General features: G+C 35.2%; 1 protein-coding gene across 2 annotated transcripts in view; it reads left to right on the top strand.

Moving 5' to 3' along the window:
- The window catches only part of Polr3b (RNA polymerase III subunit B), a 126,359-nt gene that overhangs the window by 20,681 nt on the left and 89,453 nt on the right, over positions 1-16,225 (top strand). For both annotated transcript variants that reach the window (XM_078052896.1, XM_078052895.1), the window contains exons 10-11: positions 7,928-8,050; positions 13,646-13,912. In XM_078052896.1, the coding sequence (XP_077909022.1) occupies positions 7,928-8,050; positions 13,646-13,912 (390 nt within the window). The remainder of the gene's footprint in view (positions 1-7,927; positions 8,051-13,645; positions 13,913-16,225) is intronic.

Raw genomic sequence — 16,225 nt, 5'->3', positions numbered from 1 at the left:
ATGTTTTAGCATGTTTAAACACCTTTTAAGGGTGTTTAAATCTTTTTTAAAAATCACACATTTAAAAAATATATCCAAAGTATAGAAGGGTTATGTAGTAATGAGTAAAAGTCTCTACCCACCCTGTACTTAGCCACACAGTCCTGCTACCCAGAGTCCCCACAGTTTCTAATTCTTGTGTGTATCTTTAAGAGATAATTTTGTTTGAAACTTACATACAGTATTTTACAATTAGCTCTTTTTCTTTTTTTCTGACTTACAGCTTGGAGATAGTCTTACATTTGTCCATGTGGACCTACTGTTATTTTTGACAAACTGCTCCATTTATGTGGGTAACATAATTTATTTGACCAATCCTCATTCAGTGGACATATACATCTCTTGTTATTACACAGCTGCTGTAATATCATGTCATGCATGAGCGCGGATATCTAAATTCCAGCAATGGAATTTTCTAGGTCAAAGAGTATAAAACTGGACATAGTGGCACATACCAAGTAAGGAATTCTAGGAGTAGAGGGGTTGGTGGCATAGATAAATTGACAGTCATATGATTCATCCATTTATAGTAGTCCTGGATGCTTGGGCACCTGAGGCAGAAGGATCACAAGCTCAAGGCCAACCTGGGCAACATAAGAAGACCCTGTTTCCAAAAAAAAAAAAAACTATGGGCCAAGTTTCTTTTCTTTTTTCTTCCCCTCCCCTCCGCCCCAGAGACTTCTAGATTCTTGTAAATTTTTGTATAAACAATTCTTTAATCAACAGCTAATTTTTTTCTAGCTTATTTATAAATTTTTGGCTTAGAACCCAAAAGATACTTACTGTAGAAATAATGTTTAAATGGAATAATTTTCTCAGATATTTGCATAATGGTCCAGAGATAACAAAACTATACATGTTCTATAAACAGCTAAATTGTAGTATTAATCCATTAAGAAAAACAAAAGGATAGTGATATAGTTTTCATGAGTTCCATGTTTGTGAATTCACATATTTTCTAAAATTGATAGCCTCACAATCAGTACTGGTGGTGCTTCTTTGGTTGTTCATGGATGTGTACATAAACAGAATAGCAAGCTATTTGAGTCACCCAGTGTACATGTTCCTGTTGAGGTAAAGAAGGAAACACTTCGCTTTCTTGTTTCAGCTCCTTTTCTAGTACACTTAATGCCATGTTTTTGTATTTTTGCTTGTGGTTTTGCTATATAAGGGACTCCCAAATATAATGCTGAAGGCATTGCTAATGTTCCTAAACACTAATGGAGAAAATATGTATGTTAACCATTTAGTCAGGCATGAGATATGGTACTTTTAACTGAGTTCATTGGTAATGTGTCAACAGTGCATTAAGTAAGGTGTTTTTAAACACAAGTATACATCAGTTGACATTCTGTATTGATCAGTTAAGAAACATGTTGTTCCTGCAGTCTTCCAGGAACCTAACCCTGTATTTTCTCCAGGAGTAACAGTCCAATATGCTAATTAAGTGTAATTCAGCAACTTTATCAATAGAACATCCATGGATAATGGACAGCTATCTGGGTATAAAATGAAACCTTGATGGCTGGCTGAATTGAAATAGCTTCGATTATTTTAGAAGATACTGGATACTTCATATAAATTTAGAAATTGATAGTATTTATTTGTCATTCATTTTTACTTTAGAATTATTACTTCTGTTTAGCAGTTATGATAGTGGAAATATATTTTGGGTCACATTAAGAAGCAACAGGAAGAGATCCTCTAAGAATGGAACTATCTAAATTGGAAAGGAAAATCAATGGGTATAATCTCTAGAGGAGTAAGAAAGAAGGGACTGAGTCTTTACTGTCAAAGGTGCCATTGGGTGACAGATATGGAAGTGTATCTTTTTTTTTAATGCTTAGTACACATTGCTAATTTTTTTCCTAGAGAATCATCTGTTAACCATCTAAGTCAAGACTTCTTCAGGTCAGATTGTGATTGGGGGATAGAGAGTGTGCCCCCTGGTGGTTCATAGTATTGAAGGGATATTGACAAGTTGGGTTATTTAACTCAGGAAACATGTCAATGCAATTATGTGGTGGGCATAGTGGCACATGCCTGTAATCTCAGAGACCCAGGAGGCTGAGACAGGTGGATCACAAGCTCAGGCCAGTCTCAGCAACTTAGCAAGGCTCTAACAACTTAGTAAGACCCTGTCTCAAAATAAAAAATTTAAAGAGCTGGGGATATAGCTCAGTGGTAAAGCACTACTGGTTTAATTCCTAGCACAAAAAAAAAAAACAAAAAACAAAAAACAAAAAAAACCCATTCAATTATGTGAAGGAAGTTCTAGAAAATTTTCTCCATATTTAATACAATTTAATGTGCTTTTGAGTTCTATAAATGAGGTGGAACCATTTATTTTCTGTTCAGGATAATGATGATAATAATCGTAATAACAGGACAATTGTAGTAGGGTCCAGAGAGAATTCTTAAAAAATATATATATATGTTTTTTCTTATTTTCTCTCTTTGAAGTTTTAATTTTTAAACACAGAAGGCATTTTTTTTTTTTTTTTTGTAGGGATCCCATAGTTCCAGACACAGTGTCTTAAAGTACATAGTGATGAATAAAAACATTTTATCTAACAGTGTGGAATCACATCTCCAGCAGAGGGCAGTATGGTCCCACACATCCTGAGGGCATTTTTGAAAGTTTTAAATGCTCAAAGATATCCATCTTTGGTAGAATTGTTTTCTTATACCAGAAATTTTAAATAAAAAAATGCATTTAATCTTATATTACTGATATATAAAGTGTGTAAGGAGCAGCATGTCTGTGTAGAGATCAGAAAAAAAATATTAAGTATTTTTTTGGCTCTGTGACAAAAGTTTAATAAGTCAATTTCTTCTGTTAAATATAATATTTTATTGTAAATACATATAAATGTAATACATATAAATATTGTAAATGTTTATAGCTGACTTAAGTCCTTTTTTAGAATGGGGCTGTTGAGTTAGCATAATTATGTAAGTAGTAGTTGAGATTCCAACTTTTTCCCTTTCTGAATGCAAAACATTTCTTTTATTGTAAAGATTTAGACAGCCACTGAAAAGTATGGCTACATTTTAAAAATTTTTCCAGACTTTCCCCCTGTGATTTTTGTAATATACACACAGTGTTTTTAAATAAATGAATTGTTTTTAAATAAATAAACTATTCACAAATAGTTTCCCATGTCTATAAATATGAATATGTGCTATCATTTTTAATATATGTGTGTATAAGTTGCAAATATGGTATAATTTATTTTACCAATTTCCTATTGTGGGACATTTAGGTATCATTTTTTTTTCTCAAGTTTTTTCACCCTGGGATGACTCTCAAGATTATACATGTTTATGCACATTGCTGATATTTTGTGAGACTTTAGTTCTGGATATGGAAGTGTATCTTTTTTTTAATGCTTAGTACACATTGCTAATTTTTTTCCTAGAGAATCATCTGTTAACCATCTAAGTAGTGCATAAATCTTAAAATTTTTAAAATGTTAGTTCATATAAATGAACTAAATTTGGTCATAAGTAGTCACTTTTTTTGATCTTTCTCACTCTAGGGATGTTTTAATAAATGGATGGGAATTTGTTGATAACCACTGTTCAGACTTTTCCAGCTGAGAAGCAGCATCGAGTATTAGACAGCTTCTCCACTTTCTAGCTATGTGACCTTGGGCAGATTTCCCAGTCTCTTTGAGTCCTGGAGACTTCACCTCTGGGGTGGTTGTGAAGCTCAGATGAGATCATGTAGTTTTTGAAAACAGAGTGCCTGGAAAGAGGATACGCTTTCCCTTTCCTTGCTTCTTCCTACCCACTTACTGTCAGAAGCTGAGAAAAAAAAGTGGGATGCCAGAAAAGGGACATCATTTCTCTTTTTGTGTTGTGTGGCCGTAACACAGACCTTGACAGTCATTAGGACTTGATGGTTGTTGTTTGTAACCAACAATTGGCTAAAAGTGACAGAAACAGCAGGGCTTCCAGATTCCATGCTGAGTCTGAATATGACGGATAAAGCTTTTAAGACCTAGATCAGTCTTATTTATGGACTTAAATTACTGCAAAGGTTTTCCTGCCCATGAATCTTCCCTGCTTTCTGTTTTGTACTCCCAAGCATTGGATAGTTGACTATGGGGGCATCTGTAGGAAAGTTTTTCTGAAGAAGAGGATCCAATTTCAGAGATGCTGAGCATTGTTTCTTGGAAACCAACTTGCATGGAAATATTTTATCTTTGAAGAGAAACAGTTGTATAATTAAAGAGGGCCATCACAGATTTATTATCTGCTAGGACTACTCTGAGTAATAATTGGTGGACTTTAGTTACTTTAAAGAAAAATCTGAGATTTCTGAATATTAGATATTTTAACAAATTCTCTCCTGTTTTCAAATAAAAATTTCAACGAATCACCATTGGTGCACATGTCATTCTCTTCTGCTCATTAGTTTTCTTTTTCTTCTTGACTTTGTGTATCTGTGGATATCCAAGGAGAGGACTTCATGCCATTTTAAAAATCCCCCTGATTTTGTTTAGCATCATTGCTGGTTGCTAGACTGCGTGACCTTCTGATGAAATGTATTCTCTCTGCTAATTTTTTATATAGTATTTCGTAACATTTATTTTTGACTTATTAGTTTAGTGGAAATGATTTCAGGTTATCTGGAGTACAAAGAGTTCCAGATAAAGGTAGTTTTCAGATGTCTAAATTACGTCTGTAAGGCAAAATTGTTGGACATATTGTTCGTTTCCATAGCAATGTATCATTTATTTGTAGCTAACTACTGAAGGCTAAATAGTCATAAGGTCAGTTCTATCTTTGGAGCTGAGGCGCTTTTTAAAATGTTTTTAAATGTTTATTTTTCAATTGTATTTAGACATAATACCATTATTTTATTTATTTTTATGTGGTGCTGAGGATTGAACCCAGGGCCTCACACATGCTAAAGTGAGCGTTTTACCACTGAGCCACAACTCCAGCCCCACTGGAGCACTTTTGATGATAACTTAAATGGTTATTGCACCTGAATTTCAGTGGGTTGATACAGGAAGACTTTTGTACTTTGTGGGAAAGCTTTGGCAGTATAATCACGCTTTCCACACATATTCTGTCACTTACATGAGTACTGTATACCTTTGTTTCATGGCTTAGACATATTTGGAAGGCCTAAGAAGTCCATGTTATACCACTTGAGAATTTTATGCAGTTACTTAGATTTAACATCAGGACAATTTAAAGTAGCAATCCAACTATCAAATGAAGAAGGTGTTTTTTTTCTTTCCCCATTATTATTGAACACCAAAATAGGCAATCAAATTTATACTCTTTTTTTAAAGAGAGAGAGAGAAAGAGAGAGAATTTTTTAATATTTATTTTTTAGTTTTCAGTGAACACAACGTACTTATTTTATTTTTATGTGGTGCTGAGAATCGAACCTAGTGCCCCGCACATGCCAGGCAAGCGTGCTACCACTTGAGCCACATCCCCAGCCCTCGAATTTATACTTTTTAAACTTGGATATTACTGAAATAAAAAATGCTAAAATAATGTAAATGATGGTATGACGCAAATCATGTACAACCAGAGAAATGAAGAGTTATGCTGCATTTGTGTACAATGAATCAAAATGCATTCTGCTGTCATATATACCTAATTAGAATAAATGAATAAATAAATAAATAATGTAGGTGGCTTTTAGTTCACATGATTTAGATATTAATAAACCTAAAGAAAGTGGAAGTAATCTAGAAAGGTCTTTCTATTTCAGTTCAAGATTCTATTTCTGCCTCAGACCTTTTCTTGCTATGTGATTTTGCATGTTCTGTTTAGTATCTATCCTGTATAGGTATCTGTTCATTTTGGGGCTTTCCTCTCAAAAGTGCATTGGTTAAGTTTTACAGCAAAGATTTTAGAGAAACATGAATGGATTCCACCACAGATAGTTACCTTAGCATTGTTTTTCTTATATTTGAATTTCATTGAAACCCTTAAAACATTATTTTGAGAGACAAGTAAAAATTAACCTACACTCTATGCAGCTTTTCATAGAGAAAAATTCTTTCCTAATACTTGTGACTGGCTATTTGCAGACTGAGGACAAAGTATAGATGATTCTGTTACCATCAAAGTAGATTCAACTCATTGTGCTTAAGCTAAAAATAACCTAGTTTTTGTTTGTTTAAAAAAATAGAATTGATCTTTTTTTAGAATTGCTATCCTTTAAAAAGAAAGACTTAACTATTACTTTAATAAATTTGTGTTATTTTCAAATAGTGTGGTTTATCTCTAGTTTCATTTTGAATCAATACTTTATATCAAATCACAGGTTAAAACGCACACACAAAATTAAAAAGCGCAGAAAAGCTATTTGTGTCCTGAAAATTTCTTTGTTTATAAAACAAACAAAATTTAACAAATTAAATTAAAAATTTAAAAATTTTTAAGAATTCAAATAGCATATTTAATTCCAAAAGTTGTTGTATTAGTTGTCTGTGCTTTTGTAATTATTATAGTTTCTGTCGGTCAGGAATTTGAGGATTGCTTGACTGAGTAGTTCTGGTCATCCCAGCCACAGCTGAGCTGGGCTGCTTCCTTTGGGGCTCATCGATAGGCCAGTTGGGAGAAAGCCTCAGTCTTACTGTCAGTCAGTCAGAAGTTGTGGTCCCTCCCTACTAACTCTTCCCACAGACTGCTCTATTGTCTTCTTGATTGTGGCAGCTAGAGCAAGGAGGAAGTGACCTGCCTTTTATACCCCAAACCTCTAAAGTTGTATATGCTGGTTCCTCATGTCAATTTAGCATTCCCTCAGATCTTCAGAATTTTCGGGAACTTTACATCTGAAGGTAAAATGAAAACTCTAGGGTGGGAGAAGGTGTGTGACTGTAGTAGTTGGGGTGTCTTTCTGCAGCTGGTGTTCTGTTAGGACAGTCACTTCTGACCTTGGGTATGTTGGATGGATGCTCTTTCATTTGTACTGAGGGTAGTGCCCTTGCTGTTCTGCATTGGGACTTGGGATTCGGTTTTCCTTTCTCTCCTTTGTGTGGAGGAGAACTGAGAATTAGATGGTCAAAACTTGACTGAACAATTATCTTCAGTTGTGTCTTTTTTGGTTCTGTCTTGTCTGCAAAGCTAAAGGAAGAGTTATAATGGAAATATAACTTTTCCCCTAACTTCTAAGAGACAGATTATTACTCTGCCAAGAGAGGTTTTGTGGATTATGCTGTTTCTCACCATGGCAGAGTTCCAGGTGACCGTGTGAAGAAGTAGGCTCTAGGACCATATGGGAACTACAGAAACTTGTATAGCTGTGCCACCTTGAAACGCTTTAGTGGATTTCTTCGACCTGTTAAGGGTGTTCCTAGTTTTTAAACATCTCTTTTAAGACCTGTATAAACTATGGTTTGAAATCTCTAGAATTCTGAGGTAAAACATCTGCATTTGTTAGGAAAATTATTTTTGCCTGATAAGAGTGATTTGATGAGTCTCAGAAAAATTCATTTTGTGACAAAACTAATTGTGGTTCTGCATATTTTCAGCGGTGAACATTTTGAGGTTCACTATCCTATGGCTATTTTTCTTTTTAGTTTGCCTTTGTAATTGTGACCAGTCCTCTCCACTATACCTCTTGCTCTCCTTTTTTCATTAAGAAACTCTTAATATATTTGAAAATTTTAGAAGGTGGTACACATGCAAAAGATGCTTGAGAATGTTTTCTCTTCCTAATCAAAATTTCTGTTTCAGGTTCTTCTTGCAGCTTGGGCAATGGCTGCCAATGCCAGATGGCACTGTTTCTGAGAGAAGAGCTAGCTTTTGCTTAGAAGTAATACCCACAAACAATGCCAAATTAGCATAAGCAAATGTCAGTGAGTTAACACAAAGCCAACACTCTTTCCATCTTTTCTTTCCTTCCTAGGCCATGGGTGTTGAAAGTGACCAGGAAATTGTGCAGATGATTGGAACAGAGGAGCACGTGATGGCTGCATTTGGGCCCAGTTTGGAGGAGTGCCAGAAAGCTCAGATTTTCACACAGATGCAGGTGTGTCCTTTCATGATGTCCTTTGCTGCAAATTGTAACTAGAACTTTAATGTGGTTCATTGATAAGGCATCAGATGCAATGGCCTGATGATAGATTTGGGAAGGGTGTTGGGGAGATGGGAGGAGTGGTAAAGAAGTTTCTTTGATGCAATTTTTTAGAGATTGAAGGAAGACTTCTTCATTCGGTCTAGACAGATTGTCAGCCTGTGGTATCTAATTCAGAAGGGAGATATATCCCCAAGAGACTTTTGTTCTGATAAAATGGCCCATATTATTTTTTCCCTTATTTACTTGAGTGATAATTTTTTTAAAAAACTATAGCAATTCTAATATAGTGGATTTTTTAATGCAGTCTCTCTCTCTCTCTCTCTCTCTCTCTCTCTCTCTCTCTCTCTCTCATAGTGGATTTTTTAATGCATTCTCTCTCTCTCTCTCTCTCTCTCTCTCTCTCTCTCTCTCTCTCTCTGTGTGTGTGTGTGTGTGTGTGTGTGTGTGTGTGTGTGTGTGTATGTATGTGTTTCTGGGGTGGTAACCCAGGGCCTCACATAGGCTAAGGGGTTGCTCTACCATTAAGCTATATCCCCTGCCCTTAATATCTCTTTCATTCTCTACTTCCAGTTGCTTTAGGCATCTAGTTGTATGTGGTCCTTATCCCATCTCCTAAATTTCATACTACTTTCAATAGAAAGAAATGATCAGAAATAGTACCTTTTACCACTTAGAGTCTTCAGTGACCTGCTTAGACATTCCTGGTCAAGGGAATCTTAGGGCAAGACTTGAAGATAGGGAACTTTATGTATGCTAAACAGAATAAAAATAATTGTACCTCCTTCCCATGTGGGAGAGCTGTAACTGCCATATTTAGGATTCATAGTCCCACTTTGGTCAAGTGCTTTACTGAGTGTAAATCATTGGTAACATTCTTCATAGCCATCCTTGGGAGGTAAGAGTTCCCTATTATAGGACCATAGTACACAGTTCTTATTTGTCCATACATACGTTACCTATTCTGTGGGTTACTTAAAATAAGACCTAAGTTCTGCACTGCTTTTTTTCTTGTCACCCAGGATGCCTATAGTCACAGCATTCTCACTTGTATCTATTGGTATGTGTTCTGAAATCAAATTGGTCTTGATATTTTTATAAACTAAGCTAAACATTTAGGAATGTTAGTTATCCTATGTAATTGTATATCATTCCAGAGCATAAATCAGCAGGGATTATGTCTTCCCTGCCTTCCTCTTTTTCTGGATTTAATTAATAATTGACTCAAATAATTGGGCAAATAGCATCAGGAAAAGCTGTTTGGGTTAGGAGAGTCTATATTTAGCCTGTGTTGGAAGGTGAAGTATTTGTAGATATGGATCTTTGTTACAAACTGAAAGAATATTGTCTAAGTGTTCTAAGAACATGAAGGAAAACTATTAAGAAATATCCAGAAAGTTGAAAATACAAAATTTATCCTGTGGACGGTAATAATTGGTTCAGTTTTATGAGATTCACTGTTCTTTTTTAAAAAAAAATTTTTTTATTTAATTGATTTTATTTTTTTAAATACACGACAGCAGAATCCATTATAATTCTTATTACACATAGAGCACAATTTTTCATATCTTTGTATATAAAGTATATTTATGCCAATTTATGTCTTTATAAAATGTACTTTTTTTTTTTTTTAGTGCCCTGAAAGTGATTTACCTTAATGGTACCCCAGTGACTTTAATGAGATCTATTATGCATTTTATTGCAAACATCGTCATGTTTGTCAAATAGCCCTAAGCATTGTAAGGCTGTTTGATCAGTGGCTAAATAGTGGATTGGAAACACATACATTTATTTTTGTTAAGTAGATACTGACAGAAAATTTCAACTAACTGAATTAGATCAAGTCCATGAAAAGGAGGGACTACATAATTAGTTAAAATGAGAAAGGCAAATATTCTGTTTCCCTAAACAGAAGGTATAACTTTGAAAGTGTTTATACTTTGCATGCTGGATTGTGGCATAGATTTATTATTTGCAGCTAATAAAAAGGTAGAGAGGCACAGGTTATCTGAGATGGTTGATCATTGAACATACATTGCCAGACATGGATGTTTTGTGCTGATCTAAATGAAGAGATAGCAAGTGCGTTTTTTTATGTAGTTGAATTTTTGAGGACTTGGCACTTTAATGGATTGTTTGAAACCTGCAAGTTTTCTTTTCTTTTTTTTTTTTGTTGTTTGTTTTTTATGCCTCCCTTTTAAAAGTCTTCCCACCATTTCTTTTGTTTGTGAAGCTGCCACTCTATGTTGGTTATACATGTTTTACATCATCATTGTCAAGGGCTCTGGCATAAAGATAAGAAATTAATTTTGCCTTTTTGCAGGGGAATGTCATTTTGGCCTATTTGTGAAAAGGTAGGGCTCTTACTCTAGCCCTCATACGAAACCCTCCAGCATTACTAAGTATTACAGGGAAAAAGTGACTTTCCACTCTATCAGAAGGATACCCTGTTCCTCTGTGTTCTTTTGTTTCTTCATCAATAAGAGAATTATTAGCCTTTTTTCCCAAAGGAATTAGAAAGCAAAAATTTAATGAAGATAGCTCAGTTTAGAGAAAAAAACAAACTGCCTGTATACTCGTGATTCCCACCAACTGCTGAGTTGCTTTATTCAGTTACTTAGTTACTACTTACTGGGAGGTGGTTGCAGCAAGTGTTTTCAGGGTCTTAATTTGTCTTATGCTCTAATGTCCTTTTAATAGGGAAGATTGTAGATTTGATGTCCCAATGTTGTATTAGGGGAGGGAGCCCCATTCAATTTCAGGCGCTGTACTAGACATTGAGAATCAAAGAGAAAAATGGCAAAGTTCCATCCTCAGTCTAGAAGCAAACATGTAAGTAGATAATTAAAATATAGTGTGATGTGAACATGAATGAAAGTATTCTGGTTTTTTTTTTTTTATGTACAAGGAATTAAAATAGCAGAGAAACAGGAATGGGATTCCAAAGGTTTCAGAAAGGAAGTGATATCTCAGCTAGACTTTGACAGATGAAGAGGGAATTTTCAACAGTAATGGGGCAGGATTCCAGGATGAAGAACTAGGATGTTAAACCTTTCTTCTGAGGAACTGAAAGCCAGGTTTTTAAAAATACATTGTTGTTACAAAACAAAAAGAACCACATGATCCTCTTCTTTAAACACTTTTTATTATGGAAAAACTGGAACAAAATGTGAAGTATGTAGAGGAAGGTTAAGAGCCCTCATGTGTCTGTCACCCACTGTCAGCATTTGACATTCATGTTCCACGGTGCTCTTCCTGACTTGATTTATTGTAGTGATTTATTCTTTTAAAGTAGTTTGTAGACACTGAGATGTACAAATCTTAAATGCTTTTCCTGATGAGTTTCACTTTTACCCTCTGATTTGTTTTCCATTATTCTGATATTTTCACCATAAATTAGTTTTGCCTTTTCTAGCACTTTACATATGAAATTAAGCAACATATTTTCTATTGTGTCTAGCTTCTTTTGGTGAGCATATTGTCTGATATTCATCCAAGTTCTTTTTTATTCCTTTTTATGTCATTTATCCACGTAGTTTGTCCTTCCTATTGCTGAGTGGCATCTCACTGTGTGACTACCATTGTTTATTGTGTTTCTTGTACTGATGTTCATTTGTTTGTTTTCCATCTTTGGCTATTATGAATAAGGTTGCTGTGAACAAATCCTATGTGGACATATTTTCATTTCTTTGGGATAAATACTTAGGGGTGGAATTCCTGGAGCACAGGGCAGATGTATATATAACTTTCATTAAGCTGGAACTGCCAAACCTTCCAGAATGATTCTGCCACTTCGTGTTCCCACCAGCACGTAGGAGAGTTTCAGTTGCTGCTTCTTGCCAGTATTTGGTGTTGTCAGTTGTTGATTTTAGCCATCTTAGTGATGTGTTGGGGTATCTCATTGTGTGACTCACCCCCCACCCCCATGCTAGATATTGAACCCAGGAGTGTTTTACCACTGAGCTACATCCTCAGACCTTTTTATTTTTTATTTTGAGACATGGTCTCCCTAATTTGCTGAGGTTGACCTCAAACTTGCCATCCTCCTGCCTCAGCCTCCCAGGGAGTGGGGATTGCAAGTTTGTGTTTCTATGCCAGGTTCATTGTGGTTTTAATTTTCACCTCCCTGATGAGGACTGAAGATGAACACTTTTTTGTGTATTGATCACTGGTGTTTCTTCTTTGTGAAGTGTTCAAACCACTTGTTCATTTTCCTTATCTATTTGTCTTTTTGTTCATGAACTTTAGTCTTTTTAAATCTGGATATAAATCCCTTACCAGATGTAGGTATTGCAGTTTTTCATTTCTTACTTATTTTTCTTACTGTGTTATTTAATTTTGAAAAATGTCAAATTATCAGGAAGGTTTTTAGTTGTCATTTATAGTTACTTCTTCTGTACTATGTTTAAAAAATTATTTGCCTGTCACAAGATCAGGAATATATTCTGTTTTCTTTTAGAGGGCTTATAGATTTAGTTTTTATGTGAAGTTAAAAATCTGTTTTAAACTAATTTTTCCATTTAGGGTGAAGGTCAGAGTTCATTTTTTTAACCTTATGGGTAGTTCATGATTTCTCCACCATTTGTTGGAAATACTTTCCTTCCTTATTGAATTGCTTTGGCACTTTTGTCAAAATCATTTGTGCTTATATCATGGATTATTTCTGGACTTCTTATTCTCTTCCTTTTGCCAGCAACACACTGTTCTGATTACTTATAGTTAAAATCAGGTAATAGAAATACTCCAACTTATTATTCCAGTACTGTTTTAACTACTCCAGGTTATTTGCATTTCCATGTATATAGAATCTAAAACTCTAGAGTCAACCTGTTTTTGCTTTTCTAAAACCCTCTCAGGAGTATTTAGAAATTATGAATTTATTGGTTACTTTAGAAGGAATTTTAACAGTAAGCCATTTTATCACCATTGAATTATCCAGTCCATGAAAATGTCTTAACCCTGAAGTTATTTAGGTTTTGTTATCTCTGAGCAATGTTTTCTTAAAACTTTAAGCATAGAGGATCTTTTGTGGTATGATTTTAATTTTTTTGGAGGGGAAAAAAGTACCATCCCACAATGTTACTTGTGCTTCTCTTTGAATAGAGAATTCGTGACTGCTTTATGCGTGCATGTATGTGCACACACACTTCTTTTTCCTCTTGGGTGTTTTCTGAATTTCCTGCAATGATCATGTTTGATTGTTTTTTAAAACATGTTTATTTTATTTATTTATTTTTTATTTTTATGAGGTGCTTGAGGATTGAACCCAGTGCCTCATGCATGTGAGGCAGCACTCTACCACTAAGCCACAACCCCAGCCCCATGTGTATGTTTTATAGAAGAAAACAAAGTAAAAAGGAAACTGATGTAAATTGTGTATTGAGCTGTTTAGTCACAATTCATGATAAATGTTGATTTTTGGTTACTATTGTAGCTTTCTCTACAACTAGGGTGCTTATTTTTTTTTTTGCTTATAATGTATTTGTGTATAGGTGCTTAATGAATGATCTCTAGTGATGTCGTTCAAACACTATAATCTGTTTTTTATAGGCCCTAAAATACATAGGGAATAAAGTAAGAAGGCAAAGGATGTGGGGAGGTGGACCAAAGAAAACCAAAATAGAAGAAGCAAGAGAGCTCCTGGCTTCTACCATCCTGACCCATGTTCCAGTGAGTAACACTTTTGTAGTAAATAATGATAATTATGGAATCTGTGAATTTCTGCTAAGGCAAAGGATGTGGGGAGGTGGACCAAAGAAAACCAAAATAGAAGAAGCAAGAGAGCTCCTGGCTTCTACCATCCTGACCCATGTTCCAGTGAGTAACACTTTTGTAGTAAATAATGATAATTATGGAATATGTGAATTTCTGCTAAAGAATTGTAACTAGGAGTTGTTGCTATTTAACAGTTTGTTCTGAAGAGCGACTCTAAAAAGGACTGTCCTACCCCACCAATTACCAGAAGTTGTGTTCAGAATATCAGGTACACAGTTGCCATCATGATGTGTGTCATCTGGTAGTTCTTCTTTCAGTCTTACTGTTACTTTATATTCATATGATTATAGTGCTACTAATGACTGACTTTATGGCTTCAAAGGACAGCTCTGCTGACCTACCTGTTTTTAAAGGAAGGCAAGCTTATGGTTCTTTCCCACGTATTTTTTATTTAAGATTACAAAATATAAAGAAGTTTACTGTTTTAACTGTGAAATATATTCACACAATTGTACGAACATCACTATAATAGATGATTGGGTATATTCTACGGAGTGGGATAAAATAGATAGTTTTTGTTTGTTTGTTTTTAATTGTTGATGGACCTTTATTTTATTTGCTTATTTATATATGGTGCTGGGAATTGAACCCAGTGCCTTGCATGTACCAGGCAAATGGTCCACCACTGAGCCACAACCCCAGCCCTAAAATAGATAGTTTTTAAATGCTTTTTTGACAAATAAATCTCCTAAACCTTGAATATTAAAATTTATGTTGTCCAGCCTTCTTCACTTACAGCCAAAGCAAGAGATCAGGGTATCTGCTTGGACAAGAGACGATTCCTGGCCAATTAAGCTGGATGATTTGCCTTATCATCCCACATATTAGTGGTCAGAGGACTGGAAGCAACCTCTGATCCTTGAACTAGTGCATAGTAGTTATTTTTTATTAAACAGATTAATTAATTAAACAGATTAGCCATAGTGACATGTGGCCTTTTGACAAGAATCACTCTCTCCCCCATTTAATACATGTGCTGCTTTTTATAAATCAGTTACTATATGTACCTTCATGAATGATCTGATTCAGGGGTTGCAGACTATCTTTAGAGCCTGATTTTAATGCTGGAAGATCAAGAGATCTGTGAAAGTGGAGAGTAGCCACAGGAGCACATTCACAAAACACCTTGTGAGCATACAACACAGGTCCCTGATTCAGCCCTTTGACTGCAGAGTGTCCTTGATCTAATCCAAAGAATTGGAAAATTCTTAATGTTAAAGCTGGGTCTGAACTGAATTTTAAGCTCTTTGGGATGATTGGAAAGATGGATTGAAACTGAATTGCCATTTTGAAAGTTTATTTAAACATAATGTTTTGAAGAATAGTCACTTTAGATGAACCAGGAAAATTACCTTCATTTTCCAGGATGGTTTAGGACAGTATTTATCTAAGTGTGATATAAAAGATGATTTTATGTGAGACAGGACATTTTGATTTAATTATGTATATATTTGAATGCAAGTAGCACATCCCCTTGGGCACAGTGGTGCACACCTGTAATCCCAGCAGCTCAGGAGGCTGAGGCAGGAGGATCATGAGTTCAAGGCCAGCCTCAGCAACCCAGCAAAGCTACAAGCAACTCAGTGAGACCCTCTCTCTAAATAAAATACAAAAAGGGCTGGGAATGTGGCTCAGTGGTTAAGTGCCCATGGGTTCAATTCCTGGTACCAAGAAAAAGAGCAGATCCCTTTTTTTGTGGTTTTTGACTTTATATGTTATTACAAAGGATGAAGTTTACTTTGAAATGAGTTATTTAAAGATGATTAAAAATATTAAATAAATAATTCTTACAGAAATAAAGCAATACTCTCAGTGCTGGAACCTGAACAACTAAATTATGGAAAAGCACTGGTTTAGATGTATCCACTAAGAGTGAGAACGATGGGAAGGACATCCAGCAGTTCTGGCCCATGTTCTTGAGGGTAGTCTACAGAGGAACTTCTACTCGATACCCTTATCTGTAAATTCTTTGAGAGTTGAAGTTCTCAAAGAGCATTTCCTTTGCCAGTAGCATCACCATTATCTGGGAACTTGCTAGAAGTACTGTAACTCTACCCAGTACTTACTGAATCTGAATCAGAAACTCCAGGGTAGGGGTTTGTGTATTTTAACATGTCCCGCCACAACCCTGCCAGGTGATTCTTATGTATAGGATAGTTTGGCTCCAAAACTCCTCTTTCCTTCAAGGGTAGTGTTAGAACTCCAAGAGTTCTGTTGACAGTAATTCTGTTTTAGTATTTCAAGTTTTTTGTTAGTTCTTTCTCTCCTACTTTTGGATAATCCATTTTTTTTTCAAACTGTATCCAGCTTTATTAAAGATGCTTTTCATAAACAATCATGTTATTTCAGGCAGGA

This window comes from Ictidomys tridecemlineatus, chromosome 6 (assembly GCF_052094955.1).
Source record: "Ictidomys tridecemlineatus isolate mIctTri1 chromosome 6, mIctTri1.hap1, whole genome shotgun sequence".
In the NCBI taxonomy this organism is placed as follows: domain Eukaryota; kingdom Metazoa; phylum Chordata; class Mammalia; order Rodentia; family Sciuridae; genus Ictidomys; species Ictidomys tridecemlineatus.
The sequence above is the reverse complement of the archived record's forward strand: the minus strand, read 5'-3'. Positions and strand labels throughout refer to the sequence as shown.